At 46.7% G+C, this 15639-nt stretch overlaps 1 protein-coding gene across 2 annotated transcripts in view; it reads right to left on the bottom strand.

Moving 5' to 3' along the window:
- The window catches only part of LOC133359882 (elastase-1-like), a 39447-nt gene extending 28928 nt beyond the window's left edge, over positions 1 to 10519 (bottom strand). For both annotated transcript variants that reach the window (XM_061578444.1, XM_061578445.1), the window contains exon 1: positions 9666 to 10519. In XM_061578444.1, coding sequence (XP_061434428.1) covers positions 9666 to 9849 — 184 coding nt within the window. In that variant the 5' untranslated portion in view covers positions 9850 to 10519. The remainder of the gene's footprint in view (positions 1 to 9665) is intronic.
- Between the last annotated feature and the right edge of the window lie 5120 nt (positions 10520 to 15639).

Here is a 15639-nt window from a genome sequence, read left to right as displayed (position 1 = left end):
CCCCGCTCGCGTGTGCGAAACCGCGGTGCGCAATGAAGCTGTTAGCTTTGTGCGAGCTTGCGTGTGCTCGAGCGCGTAATCGGCTGCGCATTGTTGTACGGTTTATCTCGCGCGCACGGCGGCGGCAACTTGAGTCGTTGTGTCGGCGTGTGCCCCGCTTGCGTGTGCTCGTTACGTGCGTAAAGTGCGGCGCGGTGGTGAGTTCCTGACCCCCAGCCCCGCGGCTCGAGCGCGTAATCGGCTGCGCATTGTTGTACGGTTTATCTCGCGCGCACGGCGGTGGCAACTTGAGTCGTTGTGTCGGCGCGTGCCGCGCTTGCGTGTGCTCGTGTGATCCCGTGTTATAAGTGTGAACGCGTGTAGTACGGTGTATGCGTAAGCTCTCGTCGTGCGAAATCGGCGTACCCCAGGTGCGCGATCGTAACGTGAGCGGCCAGCGCGGCGCAGAGCGGCGCAAGAGTGAGTGCCGTGCAGAGCTGTGTGTGTGGGAGTGCGCATACGTTCGTTACGTGTCGGATACGGATGCGCATTGGTAACGTGCCGCACAGGGCTATACTGCGAGCATGGCGTTTGATTGATGATGATGTGCGCACGTATGCTCGCAGCGTGGGAGCGCGGCGCGAGGCTGTAATAGTAGGGGTGTCGCGTTCGAATGCCGGCGAAACCGTAGCGGGTAATAGGGAGGTGGGGTAACGTAAACGAATAGGGGGATGCAGGCGGGAGGGACCCCGGGGGCCAACGGCCCCCACAAGTATATGTCTATGTATGGATCTGTAAGTATCTTGTGTATTAGTATGTGTGTCAGTCTGTTAGTATCTTGTGTGTATGAGTGAGAATGTGAGTATCTGTGTGAGTCTGTGAGTATCTTGTGTGTGAGAATGTGTGAGTCTTTGAGTATCTTGTCTGTGAGTATCTTGCGTGTGAGTATGAGTCTGTTAGTATATTGTGTGTGAATATGAGTGAGAGTCTGTGAGTATATTGTGTGTGAGTATGAGTGAGAGTCTGTGAGTATCTTGTGTATGAGTGTGAGTCTGTGAGTATCTTGTGTGTGAGTATGAGTGTGAGTCTATGAGTATCTTTTGTGTGAGTATGAGTCTGTGAGTATCTGGTGTGTGAGTATGAGTGTGAGTCTGTGAGTATCTTGTTGGTGAGTATGAATGTGAGTATCTTGTGTGTGAGTATGAGTGTGTGATTATCTTGTGCGTGAGTATGAGTGTGAGTCTGTGAGTATATTGTGTGTGAGTATGAGTGAGAGTGTGAGTAGATTGCGTGTGCTTATGAGTGAGTGTCTGTGAGTATCTTGTGTGTGGGTATGAGTGTGAGTATGTGAGTATCTTGTGTGTGAGTATGAGTGTGAGTCTGTCAGTATCTTGTGTGTGAGTCTGTGAGGATATTGTGTATGAGTGAGAATCTGTGAGTATGAGTGTGAGTCTGTGAGTATCTTGTGTGTGAGTATGAGTGAGAGTCTGTGCGTATCTTATGTGTGAGTATGAGTGAGAGTCTGTGAGTATCTTGTGTGTCAGTATGAGTGAGAGTCTGTGAGTATCTTGTGTGTGATTATGAGTGAGGGTCTGTGAGTATCTTGTGTGTGAGTATGAGTGAGAGTCTGTGAGTATCTTGTGTGTGAGTATGAGTGAGAGTCTGTGAGTTTATTGCGTGTGATTATGAGTGAGAGTCTGTGAGTAACTGTGTGAGTCTGTCAGTGTCTTGTGTGTGAGTATGTGTGAGTGTGAGTATCTGTGTATCTGTTTGAGTCTGTGAGTATATGTGTGTGAATGGGTCTGTAAGTATCTTGTGTATTAGTATGTGTGTGAGTCTGTTAGTATCTTGTGTATGAGTGAGAGTCTGTGAGTATCTTGTGTGTGAGTATGAGTGAGAGTGTGAGTATCTTGTGTGTGAGTATGAGTGAGAGTCTGTGAGTTTATTGCGTGTGATTATGAGTGAGAGTCTTTGAGTATCTTGTGTGTGAGTATGAGTGTGAGTCTGTGAGTATCTGAGTGAGTGTGAGTGTTAGAGTATCTTGTGTGTGAGTATGAATGTGAGTATCTTGTGTGTGAGTGTGAGTCTGTGAGTATCTTGTGTGTGAGTATGAGTGAGAGTCTGTGAGTATCTTGTGTGTGAGTATGAATGTGAGTATCTTGTGTGTGAGTATGAGTTTGTGATTATCTTGTGCGTGAGCATGAGTGTGAGTCTGTGAGTATATTGTGTGTGAGTATGAGTGAGAGTGTGAGTATATTGCCTGTGCTTATGAGTGAGAGTCTGTGAGTATATGTGTATGTATGGGTCTGTAAGTATCTTGTGTATTAGTATGTGTGTGAGTCTGTTAGTATCTTGTGTCTGAGTGAGAGTCTGTGAGTATCTTGTGTGTGAGTATGAGTGAGAGTCTGTGAGTTTATTGCGTGTGATTATGAGTGAGAGTCTGTGAGTAACTGTGTGAGTCTGTCAGTGTCTTGTGTGTGAGTATGTGTGAGTGTGAGTATCTGTGTATCTGTTTGAGTCTGTGAGTATATGTGTGTGAATGGGTCTGTAAGTATCTTGTGTATTAGTATGTGTGTGAGTCTGTTAGTATCTTGTGTAGGAGTGAGAGTCTGTGAGTATCTTGTGTGTGAGTATGAGTGAGAGTCTGTGAGTATCTTGTTTGTAAGTATGAGTGTGAGTCTGTGAGTATCTTGTGTGTGAGTATGAGCGAGAGTCTGTGAGTATATTGTGTGTGAGTATGAGTGAGAGCGTGAGTATCTTGTGTGTGAGTATGAGTGAGAGTCTATGAGTTTATTGCGTGTGATTATGAGTGAGAGTCATTGAGTATCTTGTGTGTGAGTATGAGTGAGAGTCTGTGAGTATCTTGTGTGTGAGTATGAATGTGAGTATCTTGTGTGTGAGTATGAGTTTGTGATTATCTTGTGCGTGAGTGTGAGTCTGTGAGTATATTGTGTGTGAGTATGAGTGAGAGTGTGAGTATATTGCCTGTGCTTATGAGTGAGAGTCTGTGAGTATATGTGTATGTATGGGTCTGTAAGTATCTTGTGTATTAGTATGTGTGTGAGTCTGTTAGTATCTTGTGTCTGAGTGAGAGTCTGTGAGTATCTTGTGTGTGAGTATGAGTGAGAGTCTGTGAGTTTATTGCGTGTGATTATGAGTGAGAGTCTGTGAGTAACTGTGTGAGTCTGTCAGTGTCTTGTGTGTGAGTATGTGTGAGTGTGAGTATCTGTGTATCTGTTTGAATCTGTGAGTATATGTGTGTGAATGGGTCTGTAAGTATCTTGTGTATTAGTATGTGTGTGAGTCTGTTAGTATCTTGTGTATGAGTGAGAGTCTGTGAGTATCTTGTGTGTGAGTATGAGTGAGAGTCTGTGAGTATCTTGTGTGTGAGTATGAGTGTGAGTCTGTGAGTATCTTGTGTGTGAGTATGAGCAAGAGTCTGTGAGTATATTGTGTGTGAGTATGAGTGAGAGCGTGAGTATCTTGTGTGTGAGTATGAGTGAGAGTCTGTGAGTTTATTGCGTGTGATTATGAGTGAGAGTCTTTGAGTATCTTGTGTGTGAGTATGAGTGAGAGTCTGTGAGTATCTTGTGTGTGAGTATGAATGTGAGTATCTTGTGTGTGAGTATGAGTTTGTGATTATCTTGTGCGTGAGTGTGAGTGTGAGTCTGTGAGTATATTGTGTGTGAGTATGAGTGAGAGTGTGAGTATATTGCCTGTGCTTATGAGTGAGAGTCTGTGAGTATATGTGTATGTATGGGTCTGTAAGTATCTTGTGTATTAGTATGTGTGTGAGTCTGTTAGTATCTTGTGTGTGAGTATGAGTGAGCGTCTGTGAGTATATTGCATGTGAGTATGAATGTGTTTGTGAGTATCTAAGTGAATATGAGTCTGTGAGTATCTTGTGTGTGAGTATGAGTGAGAGTCTGTGAGTAACTGTGTGAGTCTGTCAGTGTCTTGTGTCTGAGTATGTGTGAGTGTGAGTATCTGTGTATCTGTTTGAGTCTGTGAGTATATGTGTATGTATGGGTCTGTAAGTATCTTGTGTATTAGTATGTGTGTGAGTCTGTTAGTATCTTGTGTATGAGTGAGAGTCTGTGAGTATCTTGTGTGTGAGTATGAATGTGAGTATCTTGTGTGTGAGTATGAGTTTGTGATTATCTTGTGCGTGAGTGTGAGTGTGAGTCTGTGAGTATATTGTGTGTGAGTATGAGTGAGAGTGTGAGTATATTGCCTGTGCTTATGAGTGAGAGTCTGTGAGTATATGTGTATGTATGGGTCTGTAAGTATCTTGTGTATTAGTATGTGTGTGAGTCTGTTAGTATCTTGTGTGTGAGTATGAGTGAGTGTCTGTGAGTATATTGCATGTGAGTATGAGTGTGTTTGTGAGTATCTAAGTGAATATGAGTCTGTGAGTATCTTGTGTATGTATGGGTCTGTAAGTATCTTGTGTATTAGTATGTGTGTGAGTCTGTTAGTATCTTGTGTGTGAGTATGAGTGAGAGTCTGTGAGTAACTGTGTGAGTCTGTCAGTGTCTTGTGTGTGAGTATGTGTGAGTGTGAGTATCTGTGTATCTGTTTGAGTCTGTGAGTATATGTGTATGTATGGGTCTGTAAGTATCTTGTGTATTAGTATGTGTGTGAGTCTGTTAGTATCTTGTGTATGAGTGAGAGTCTGAGTATCTTGTGTGTGAGTATGAGTGAGAGTCTGTGAGTATCTTGTGTGTGAGTATGAGTGTGAGTCTGTGAGTATCTTGTGTGTGAGTATGTATGAGTATCTGTGTATCTGTTTGAGTCTGTGAGTATATGTGTTTGTATGGGTCTGTAAGTATCTTGTGTATTAGTATGTGTGTGAGTCTGTTAGTATCTCGTGTATGAGTGAGAGTGTGAGTATGAGTGTGAGTATGTTAGTATCTTGTGTATGAATGAGAGTCTATATCTTGTGTGTGAGTATGAGTGAGCGTCTGTGAGTATTTTGTTTGTGAGTATGAGTGAGAGTCTGTGAGTATCTTGTGTATCTGTTTGAGTCTGTGAGTAATATGTGTATGTATGGGTATGTAAGTATCTTGTGTATTGTTATGTGTGTCAGTCTGTTAGTATCTTGTGTGTATGAGTGAGAATGTGAGTATCTGTGTGAGTCTGTGAGTATCTTGTGTGTGAGAATGTGTGAGTCTTTGAGTATCTTGTCTGTGAGTATCGTGCGTGTGAGTATGAGTCTGTTAGTATATTGTGTGTGATATGAGTGAGAGTCTGTGAGTATATTGTGTGTGAGTATGAGATGTGAGTCTATGAGTATCTTTTGTGTGAGTATGAGTCTGTGAGTATCTGGTGTGTGAGTATGAGTGTGAGTCTGTGAGTATCTTGTGGGTGAGTATGAATGTGAGTATCTTGTGTGTGAGTATGAGTGTGTGATTATCTTGTGCGTGAGTATGAGTGTGAGTCTGTGAGTATATTGTGTGTGAGTTTGAGTGAGAGTGTGAGTATATTGCGTGTGCTTATGAGTGAGAGTCTGTGAGTATCTTGTGTGTGAGTATGAGTGTGAGTCTGTGATTATCTTGTGCGTGAGTATGAGTGTGAGTATGTGAGTATCTTGTGTGTGAGTACGAGTGAGTTTCTGAAGGTATATTGTGTGTGAGTATGAGTGTGAGTCTGTGAGTATCTTGTGTGTGAGTATGAGTGAGAGTGTGAGTATATTGCGTGTGCTTATGAGTGAGAGTCTGTGAGTATCTTGTGTGTGAGTATGAGTGTGAGTCTGTGAGTATCTTGTGTGTGAGTATGAGTGTGAGTCTGTCAGTATCTTGTGTGTGAGTCTGTGAGGATATTGTGTATGAGTGAGAGTCTGTGAGTATGAGTGTGAGTCTGTGAGTATCTTGTGTGTGAGTATGAGTGAGAGTCTGTGAGTATCTTGTGTGTCAGTATGAGTGAGAGTCTGTGAGTATCTTGTGTGTGATTATGAGTGAGGGTCTGTGAGTATCTTGTGTGTGAGTATAAGTGAGAGTCTGTGAGTATCTTGTGTGTGAGTATGAGTGAGAGTCTGTGAGTTTATTGCGTGTGATTATGAGTGAGAGTCTGTGAGTATCTTGTGTGTGAGTATGAGTGTGAGTCTGTGAGTATCTGAGTGAGTGTGAGTGTTAGAGTATCTTGTGTGTGAGTATGAATGTGAGTATCTTGTGTGTGAGTATGTGTGAGTCTGTTAGTATATTGTGTGTGAGTATGAGTGAGAGTCTGTGAGTATCTTGTGTGTGAGTATGAGTGAGAGTCTGTGAGTATCTTGTGTGTGAGTATGAATGTGAGTATCTTGTGTGTGAGTATGAGTGTGTGATTATCTTGTGCGTGAGTATGAGTGTGAGTCTGTGAGTATATTGCGTGTGCTTATGAGTGAGAGTCTGTGAGTATATGTGTATGTATGGGTCTGTAAGTATCTTGTGTATTAGTATGTGTGTGAGTCTGTTAGTATCTTGTGTGTGAGTATGAGTGAGAGTCTGTGAGTAACTGTGTGAGTCTGTCAGTGTCTTGTGTGTGAGTATGTGTGAGTGTGAGTATCTGTGTATCTGTTTGAGTCTGTGAGTATATGTGTTTGTATGGGTCTGTAAGTATCTTGTGTATTAGTATGTGTGTGAGTCTGTTAGTATCTCGTGTATGAGTGAGAGTGTGAGTATGAGTGTGAGTCTGTTAGTATCTTGTGTATGAGTGAGAGTCTATATCTTGTGTGTGAGTATGAGTGAGAGTCTGTGAGTATCTTGTGTGTGAGTGTGAGTCTGTGAGTATCTTGTCTGTCAGTATGTATGAGTATCTGTGTATCTGTTTGAGTCTGTGAGTATATGTGTTCGTATGGGTCTGTAAGTATCTTGTGTATTAGTATGTGTGTGAGTCTGTTAGTATCTCGTGTATGAGTGAGAGTGTGAGTATGAGTGTGAGTCTGTTAGTATCTTGTGTATGAGTGAGAGTCTATATCTTGTGTGTGAGTATGAGTGAGAGTCTGTGAGTATCTTGTGTGTGAGTGTGAGTCTGTGAGTATCTTGTCTGTCAGTATGTATGAGTATCTGTGTATCTGTTTGAGTCTGTGAGTATATGTGTTCGTATGGGTCTGTAAGTATCTTGTGTATTAGTATGTGTGTGAGTCTGTTAGTATCTCGTGTATGAGTGAGAGTGTGAGTATGAGTGTGAGTCTCTTAGTATCTTGTGTATGAGTGAGAGTCTGTATCTTGTGTGTGAGTATGAGTGCGCGTCTGTGAGTATTTTGTGTGTGAGTATGAGTGAGAGTCTGTGAGTATCTTGTGTATCTGTTTGAGTCTGTGAGTATATGTGTATGTATGGGTATGTAAGTATCTTGTGTATTAGTATGTGTGTGAGTCTGTTAGTATCGTGTGTGTATATGAGTGAGTGTCTGTCAATTATATTGCGTGTGAGTATGAGTGTGTTTGTGAGTATCTAAGTGAATATGAGTCTGTGAGTATCTTGTGTGTGAGTATGAGTGAGAGTCTGTGAGTAACTGTGTGAGTCTGTCAGTGTCCTGTGTGTGAGTATGTGTGAGTGTGAGTATCTGTGTATCTGTTTGAGTCTGTGAGTATATGTGTATGTATGGGTCTGTAAGTATCTTGTGTATTAGTATGTGTGTGAGTCTGTGAGTATCTTGTGTGTGAGTATGAGTGAGAGTCTGTGAGTATCTTGTGTGTGAGTATGAATGTGAGTATCTTGTGTGTGAGTATGAGTGTGTGATTATCTTGTGCGTGAGTATGAGTGTGAGTCTGTGAGTATATTGTGTGTGAGTATGAGTGAGAATGTGAGTATATTGCGTGTGCTTATGAGTGAGAGTCTGTGAGTATATGTGTATGTATGGGTCTGTAAGTATCTTGTGTATTAGTATGTGTGTGAGTCTGTTAGTATCTTGTGTGTGAGTATGAGTGAGAGTCTGTGAGTAACTGTGTGAGTCTGTCAGTGTCTTGTGTGTGAGTATGTGTGAGTGTGAGTATCTGTGTATCTGTTTGAGTCTGTGAGTATATGTGTTTGTATGGGTCTGTAAGTATCTTGTGTATTAGTATGTGTGTGAGTCTGTTAGTATCTCGTGTATGAGTGAGAGTCTGTATCTTGTGTGTGAGTATGAGTGAGAGTCTGTGAGTATCTTGTGTGTGAGTATGTATGAGTATCTGTGTATCTGTTTGAGTCTGTGAGTATATGTGTTTGTATGGGTCTGTAAGTATCTTGTGTATTAGTATGTGTGTGAGTCTGTTAGTATCTCGTGTATGAGTGAGAGTGTGAGTATGAGTGTGAGTCTGTTAGTATCTTGTGTATGAGTGAGAGTCTGTATCTTGTGTGTGAGTATGAGTGCGCGTCTGTGAGTATTTTGTGTGTGAGTATGAGTGAGAGTCTGTGAGTATCTTGTGTATCTGTTTGAGTCTGTGAGTATATGTGTATGTATGGGTATGTAAGTATCTTGTGTATTAGTATGTGTGTGAGTCTGTTAGTATCTTGTGTGTATGAGTGAGTGTCTGTGAATTATATTGCGTGTGAGTATGAGTGTGTTTGTGAGTATCTAAGTGAATATGAGTCTGTGAGTATCTTGTGTGTGAGTATGAGTGAGAGTCTGTGAGTAACTGTGTGAGTCTGTCAGTGTCCTGTGTGTGAGTATGTGTGAGTGTGAGTATCTGTGTATCTGTTTGAGTCTGTGAGTATATGTGTATGTATGGGTCTGTAAGTATCTTGTGTATTAGTATGTGTGTGAGTCTGTGAGTATCTTGTGTGTGAGTATGAGTGAGAGTCTGTGAGTATCTTGTGTGTGAGTATGAATGTGAGTATCTTGTGTGTGAGTATGAGTGTGTGATTATCTTGTGCGTGAGTATGAGTATGAGTCTGTGAGTATATTGTGTGTGAGTATGAGTGAGAGTGTGAGTATATTGCGTGTGCTTATGAGTGAGAGTCTGTGAGTATATGTGTATGTATGGGTCTGTAAGTATCTTGTGTATTAGTATGTGTGTGAGTCTGTTAGTATATTGTGTATGAGTGAGAGTCTGTGAGTATCTTGTGTGTGAGTATGAGTGAAAGTCTGTGAGTATCTTGAGTGTGAGTCTGTGAGTATCTTGTGTGTGAGTATGAGTGAGTGTCTATGAGTATCTTGTGTGTGAGTATGAGTGAGAGTCTGTGAGTGTCTGTGTATCTGTTTGAAGTCTGTGAGTATATGTGTATGTATGGGTATATAAGTATCTTGTGTATTAGTATGTGTGTGAGTCTGTTAGTATCTTGTGTGTGAGTATGAGTGAGTGTCTGTGAATTATATTGCGTGTGAGTATGAGTGTGTTTGTGAGTATCTAAGTGAATATGAGTCTGTGAGTATCTTGTGTGTGAGTATGAGTGAGAGTCTGTGAGTAACTGTGTGAGTCTGTCAGTGTCTTGTGTGTGAGTATGTGTGAGTGTGAGTATCTGTGTATCTGTTTGAGTCTGTGAGTATATGTGTATGTATGGGTCTGTAAGTATCTTGTGTATTAGTATGTGTGTGAGTCTGTTAGTATCTTGTGTATGAGTGAGAGTGTGAGTATGAGTGAGAGTCTGTGAGTATCTTGTGTGTGAGTGAGAGTCTGTGAGTATCTTGTGTGTGAGTTTGAGTCTGTGAGTATCTTGTGTGTGAGTATGAGTGAGAGTCTATGAGTATCTTGTGTGTGAGTATGAGTGAGAATCTGTGAGACACTCACTCGCACTGGCGAGCAGTAGAAGCAGCAGGCTGAGCATGTTTTTCGTGCGCATCTTTCTCTCCGAAAGTCGCTGGAAGATGTTGCGTCTGTGAACTGTCGTACCTCTCGAACATCCTCCTCCTCCACCAGCTCGCTCACTCGCCAACCCCCGGGTCGCAACTCGCTCACGACCCCCTTCCCCCATTGCAAGGTGTTCATGCACTCACTTCGGTTTCATTTCCGGATCTGGGCGCTTTTATGCAGAGTTAAGTAACTATTATCCGCCCGATTCCGCATGGGTTAGCAAAGATCCCCCCGTATAACCTCTAACAGACTGTCGTGGCGAGTGCTGTTAGCGAGTAGCACTGATGAAGGCCGACACTGTGGCACACGAGTGGGGCGGGTGGTCAGCACCACGCCCGACCGCCTTTGTCTCCCTATTGGCGATGTTTAAACACCACACCAGGTACTCATTTGAGGCTGAGTCGACCTAGGCGAGTCTCAGAACCGGTTCAATAATCGCCACTGGTGTTGGTTGTGAGCGGGAATCGAATTCGGGGTGCCGGATTCGCAGTGAAGCGTAGCGCTAACCGTTACACTACCACTCCCACTACCGCCAGAGAAATCAAAACCGCACCAACACACAGTGTAAGTGATATATAGTTGGCCAAAACATCCCCAGTCCTCCGCACATTGCAGCTCAACGCAGAAGAGTGTTCTACGCTTTCATGGACTCTCAAGGGACCCCGTCCCCCCAAAAAAACCCATCCACGTTTTAGAATTAACACATTCCTGCGGAGGGAGCTGGTAGGAACGTTGGGTTGCTCGGTCAGTGGTCAGGGTCAATGGCGGCGTGGTGTATTCCGTAAATATGCCGGACTGTGAGGGCGGGCACAAGCCGGCGTGAGTAGGTTAAACGTTGAGTTTTATAAGGGCACCACAAGGTGACTAGCCCCTCCCCACCCCTCCCACCCCCCCACCCAGCCCCAACCTCCCCACCCAGCCCCAACCTCCCCACCCAGCCCCAACCTCCCCACCCAGCCCCAACCTCCCCACTCAGCCCCAACCTCCCCACCCAGCCCCTCCCCACCCTCCCCTCCCCACCCAGCCCCTCCCTCCCCACCCAGCCCCTCCCTGCACGACGGACACAATAATCCCCTGTGGGCTGGTGTAACTAGGAGGTTGCTACCAGTAAAAGTACAACCTGACCAACGCGCCACGAGTAGTAACAGGTGTACGCATACACACACAAAGCTAGCACGGCGAGAGGCATGTATGGTCGTGGGATTTAAGACGATCGCGTAACAAAAACCCCACTTCCGTGACGAATACCAGTTTAGCAGCATAACTGAACAAAAGCAATGCTGCACTGTAGCCAAAGTCTCAACAAAAAAAATACCTCTCCTGTGATAAATGGGAATTCATTCATAGCCTTTCACAGACTGTTGGGGTAAGTGCTGTTTGTGAGCACCAAGAAAACGAATTCCCGTATAGCCTTAACAGACGGCTGGGGCAAGTGATGTTAAAAAAAGTGCTGTTTACAGCACTGAAATATTCATTCATGAATTAATACTCATTCATGAAACATTAATGTATTAATGCATATAAATTCGTGAAACATTTGAAGTACCGGTGAAGACACTTGACGCCGAGGTGGAGGCACACGGATATTTATTCAACACAGCTCGTATGTGACATACAGCACTGGAGGGGGTATCGGCCCCCTCACCCGACTAGCTAAGGATACACTTCTAGCTAAGTCCTAGCCTGCCTCACAGTCCTCCACTACTGGGCTAGGGGAGGCTACTTGGCCCGACACTGGTAAGTCGGGCCGGTACCCGGAGTCCCAGACCAGCTCTTAGAAGAGCACCGGCTCTGGCTTTCGGGACCACGCCACTGGCTCGGTCCTGTTCGGCCCTGACAAGGACATCGAACGAGGGGAGTCCAGGGCTCTATCTAAGACGTCTTCAGTCTTCTTAGTTAACTATAACATAACTGAACTCGAGCCCATATAACGTCCCCTTTTATACCCAACCCTCCTTGAGGGGTGGGGCCCCGGGGGATCATAACGCCAAACCACCCCCCCCCCAGGGTGTCTGGCTCGGACGTCGCAGAGGGCATCTCCCTGTGCACACACGTAGCCCCGCCCACTGTGTTTGTTTCCCATAGACTGCCATACATAACGGCCCTCTCTCTAACACCCCTACACATTCATTAATGATATACTGATTCATGAAACATTCATTGATGAATTAATATGCGTTCGTGAAATATTCATTCATGAAATACCCATGCCTGAATATTCATTCGCATTGAGCCGCTGTACTTTGGCTGTTACCGGGTGCATTGTGTTAACAGATTAGTTGCTGATCAACTGTTGGCAGCAGTGCCATGAAGCACGAATTACACCAACAGAAAAAAAAAAAACATTTTTCTTAAAATGTGTATTTTATACATACTAGATATATGAATGTTCATTAATCCATCACGCATAGTGAGCGATAGAAACCCTCTTGCGTTGGTATTAGTCGCGTGCACCGCCTCTGGCTGCCGTACATCGACGTCTCGACTGATTTGTTTTAATCCGCGGATCACGGGAGGAGGGCGAGTGGGTGATTATTCCCTTCGAAAGGGTCACGATCGTCACTCGGAACGTCGATCGCCAAAAGGAGTTCACCCGAGTTATTTTGTTTGCTGCTGGAGTTTGCGCATCGAGAAGTGGCGATGGCGTCCACACAATAAATAATATTACAGCACTTAAAAAGGGTGGTAAAATTATCATAAATGTGTTTTACAGGGTATCCAGAAATGAATCTAGTATACCAACAAGAACGTTGAATAGCTGTATTATTATTATTCTAGATGCTGACATGAATGTAATGTGATGTAATACATGTAATAGTTTGAGTTTATTAAATGTGTCATTTCAAATTTAAACCGGAAGGACCCATTGAAAAATCCACGCGAACCATGGGGCGAGAGAAACACCGCAAACTCCAAATATACAGCAGCAGGCGTAAGGGTCGGGATCGAACCCATGAACCTCCTGTATACCAGGCGAGGTAGTTAACATATCCTGGCCACCGTGGCGCATGCTGTGGCTCGTTGGCTTCCCCCTTGTAGGCAGATGTTTTTTTTACTAAAATCGTAAACGTAATTTAACGTGAGGATAATGTATTAAATATGGCAGGGAACGGGGTCACCGTGGAATGTCTTGGTGACGACAAAATGTGCAACAGTCACAAACTGTAGCGTTAAAAAATAACTAAGGGGGACAAAAAAGTAAATAAACAACAGTTTATTCCATCACTTATTTTGTTTATTTGAGCCACAATGCGTTGTTGTTGTCGTCGTCTGCTGTATTCCCGCGCTGCTGTGGCTCTGTTTGTGTACAAGTGGCTCTGCGCGCGTGATGCGGCTCTCTCGAACTACTTTGGTCAAAGACAAAAATAAAAGTCTCTTCTTATTTGCATGGCTCGGTTTCTGCAGTGGAAAAGAAAAAAACCCAACCTGGCGCCTCCTGGCAAGGCGCAGCGCTAGTGTGATGCCGCCGCCACGAAGCCGTTCAGCAGGCGCCCAAATCCCCGACCTCGCCACCACCAAGCAACGGAGCCAACCCCGCGTCCCCCTCACCTCACCTCACATGAACACACCCGCACGCATTTTCCCCCACCCATAGAGCTGGAAGGGGAGGTTACCTGGCCGACCGGTTTTTATCCGAGAAACCCTTATCGGGGTTAACTCTCACGGTTTCCGGCGATCAGGGAATTGGATGACCTCCCCCGTGCTATGTGGAGGCCGTCGGCCCCCGGGGTCCCTCCCGCCTGCATCCCCTATTCCGTTTACGTTACCCCACCTCCCTATTACCCGCTACGGTTTCGCCGGCATTCGACCGCGATACCCCTACTATTACAGCCTCGCGCCGCGCTCCCACGCTGCGAGCATACGTGCGCACATCATCATCAATCAAACGCCGTGCTCGCAGTATAGCCCTGTGCGGCACGTTACCAATGCGCATCCGTATCCGACACGTAACGAACGTATGCGCACTCCCACACACAGCTCTGCGCGGCACTCACTCAATACTGACCACTCGCGTTAGGATCGCGCACCTGTATTATACACGTCGTGAACGTGCGCGCACACACATACAGCTCCACACGCGATACCCACTCTTGCGCCGCTCTGCGCCGCGCTGGCCGCTCACGTTATGATCGCGCACCTGGGGTACGCCGATTACGCACGCCGAGAGCTTACACATACACCGTACCACACGCATTCACACTTATAACACGAGATCACACGAGGCCACGATCAGCTATTAATGATTTATTACCCGCGACCTGGAACTAGATGTTAAATCAGTGAGTCGACGAGGCTGGCCTACGCTGATACCTCTATACCTATTCCCGATTTATCTGCTATGATTCTAATTCACCTTCTTACTCACTGTTAAGTGTCCACGGCGGTCCGTTGATCCTTGTGCTAACCGCGTGCCTCGGTGCGTCACACGGATGTCCGGGTCGCTGGCTGCAGCTGCGTCTGGTCGCCTGGCGCTGAAGTAAGAGAGCGATTTCCCCTCTACGCCCCTCTATTTATCCTCCCTACCTCAAAGGGGATGCTGCGCTGAACAATGGGCTCGTGCACCTCGAGCCCGCGCACGGTGGTTCCGGGCGCTGTTGATATGCTAATCAGTGTGCGGCGTGCAAGGCGTAAATCCTAGTTAATCCCTTACCCTTCCTAACAATGGGGCCTGCGCGCTCAAGCGTAATTATCCCAACCCTCCATGACTATGCGCAACAGCTCCTGCGGTCCCGCTATTCATGCTGTCCCGTCCCTTCCCTGCTTGCCCCGTCGACCCGTGGGGGTGTGTGTGGGGGGAAATGCGCCTCAACCACGGTGGCCGAATGCCCCATGCCGCGACCACACTATATTAAGGCTGGTCGCAGCGCCGCGGTGCCACGTAGCACGGGGGAGGTCATCCAATTCCCTGATCGCCGGAAACCGTGAGAGTTAACCCCGATAAGGGTTTCTCGGATAAAAACCGGTCGGCCAGGTGACCTCCCCGTCCAGCTCTATGGGTGGGGGAAAATGCGTGCGGGTGTGTTCGTGTGAGGTGAGGGGGACGCGGGGTTGGCTCCGTTGCTTGGTGGTGGCGAGGTCGGGGATTTGGGCGCCTGCCGAACGGCTTCGTGGCGGCGGCATCACATAGACCCCCGAGGTGCCAGTCCCCATCCCGGGTTGACTGGAGCACCTCGCTTGGGCCGCGCCCACGAGAAAACGTTGCGGGGTCCGGGGGATCCGTCCGGACCTGGTGGCTAGCCTCGGGGCGGGTGGTTCCGTCCTCTGCAGCTCCTGCGGCGGCCTCCTCCTCCACTCCAGCGGCTCTCCCCGTCCTCCGGCACCTGTGGGCTGGGGCACAAACTCGGCAGCGGAAGGGTCTAGGGCCCGTCGTCCGCGCCGTCTCCGGACTGGATCGGGGCGTCTCGGGGGTCCGGCGGGGCCCATGTAGTGTGCGAGGCCCCGCAACACGAGGGGTGCGGGTACTCCGGGATTTCGGTGCCTTCGGGTGACGGGGTTCTCTCTCGCCGGGGCCGCTTTCCACGGTTTTAAGCGGCGGACATTGACCACCGTCTCTCGACCCCCCTCCCCGCCATAAATTAGTACCGTCCAGGGGGATATCTGCCGCACCACGGTCCAGGGTCCCCGCCAGTAGGTCGTCAGTTTCCCCACCTGCCCGGCCCCGACGCGAGGGGTGTGTAGCCACACCTTAGCGCCTGTCAGGAATAAGGGGGGTTCCATGCGGGGTCGGGTGCCCTGTTCCTGCCGCCGATGCGCGGCTTCCCCTTGCGGGTATGCTCGGCCTCGGGCTTCTCGCAGGGTCTCCAACAGGTGTTCCACGGGGCGGCTTCCCTCCTCCGGCTGGGGGGAAGGGACGCCGAATAGCAGATCTGCGGGTAAACGAGACTCACGGCCGAACATCATTAAAAACGGG

The sequence above is a fragment of the Lethenteron reissneri genome, chromosome 66 (assembly GCF_015708825.2).
Source record: "Lethenteron reissneri isolate LAM-NWPU_2019-01 chromosome 66, ASM1570882v1, whole genome shotgun sequence".
NCBI classification, from domain to species: domain Eukaryota; kingdom Metazoa; phylum Chordata; class Hyperoartia; order Petromyzontiformes; family Petromyzontidae; genus Lethenteron; species Lethenteron reissneri.
The sequence above is the reverse complement of the archived record's forward strand: the minus strand, read 5'-3'. Positions and strand labels throughout refer to the sequence as shown.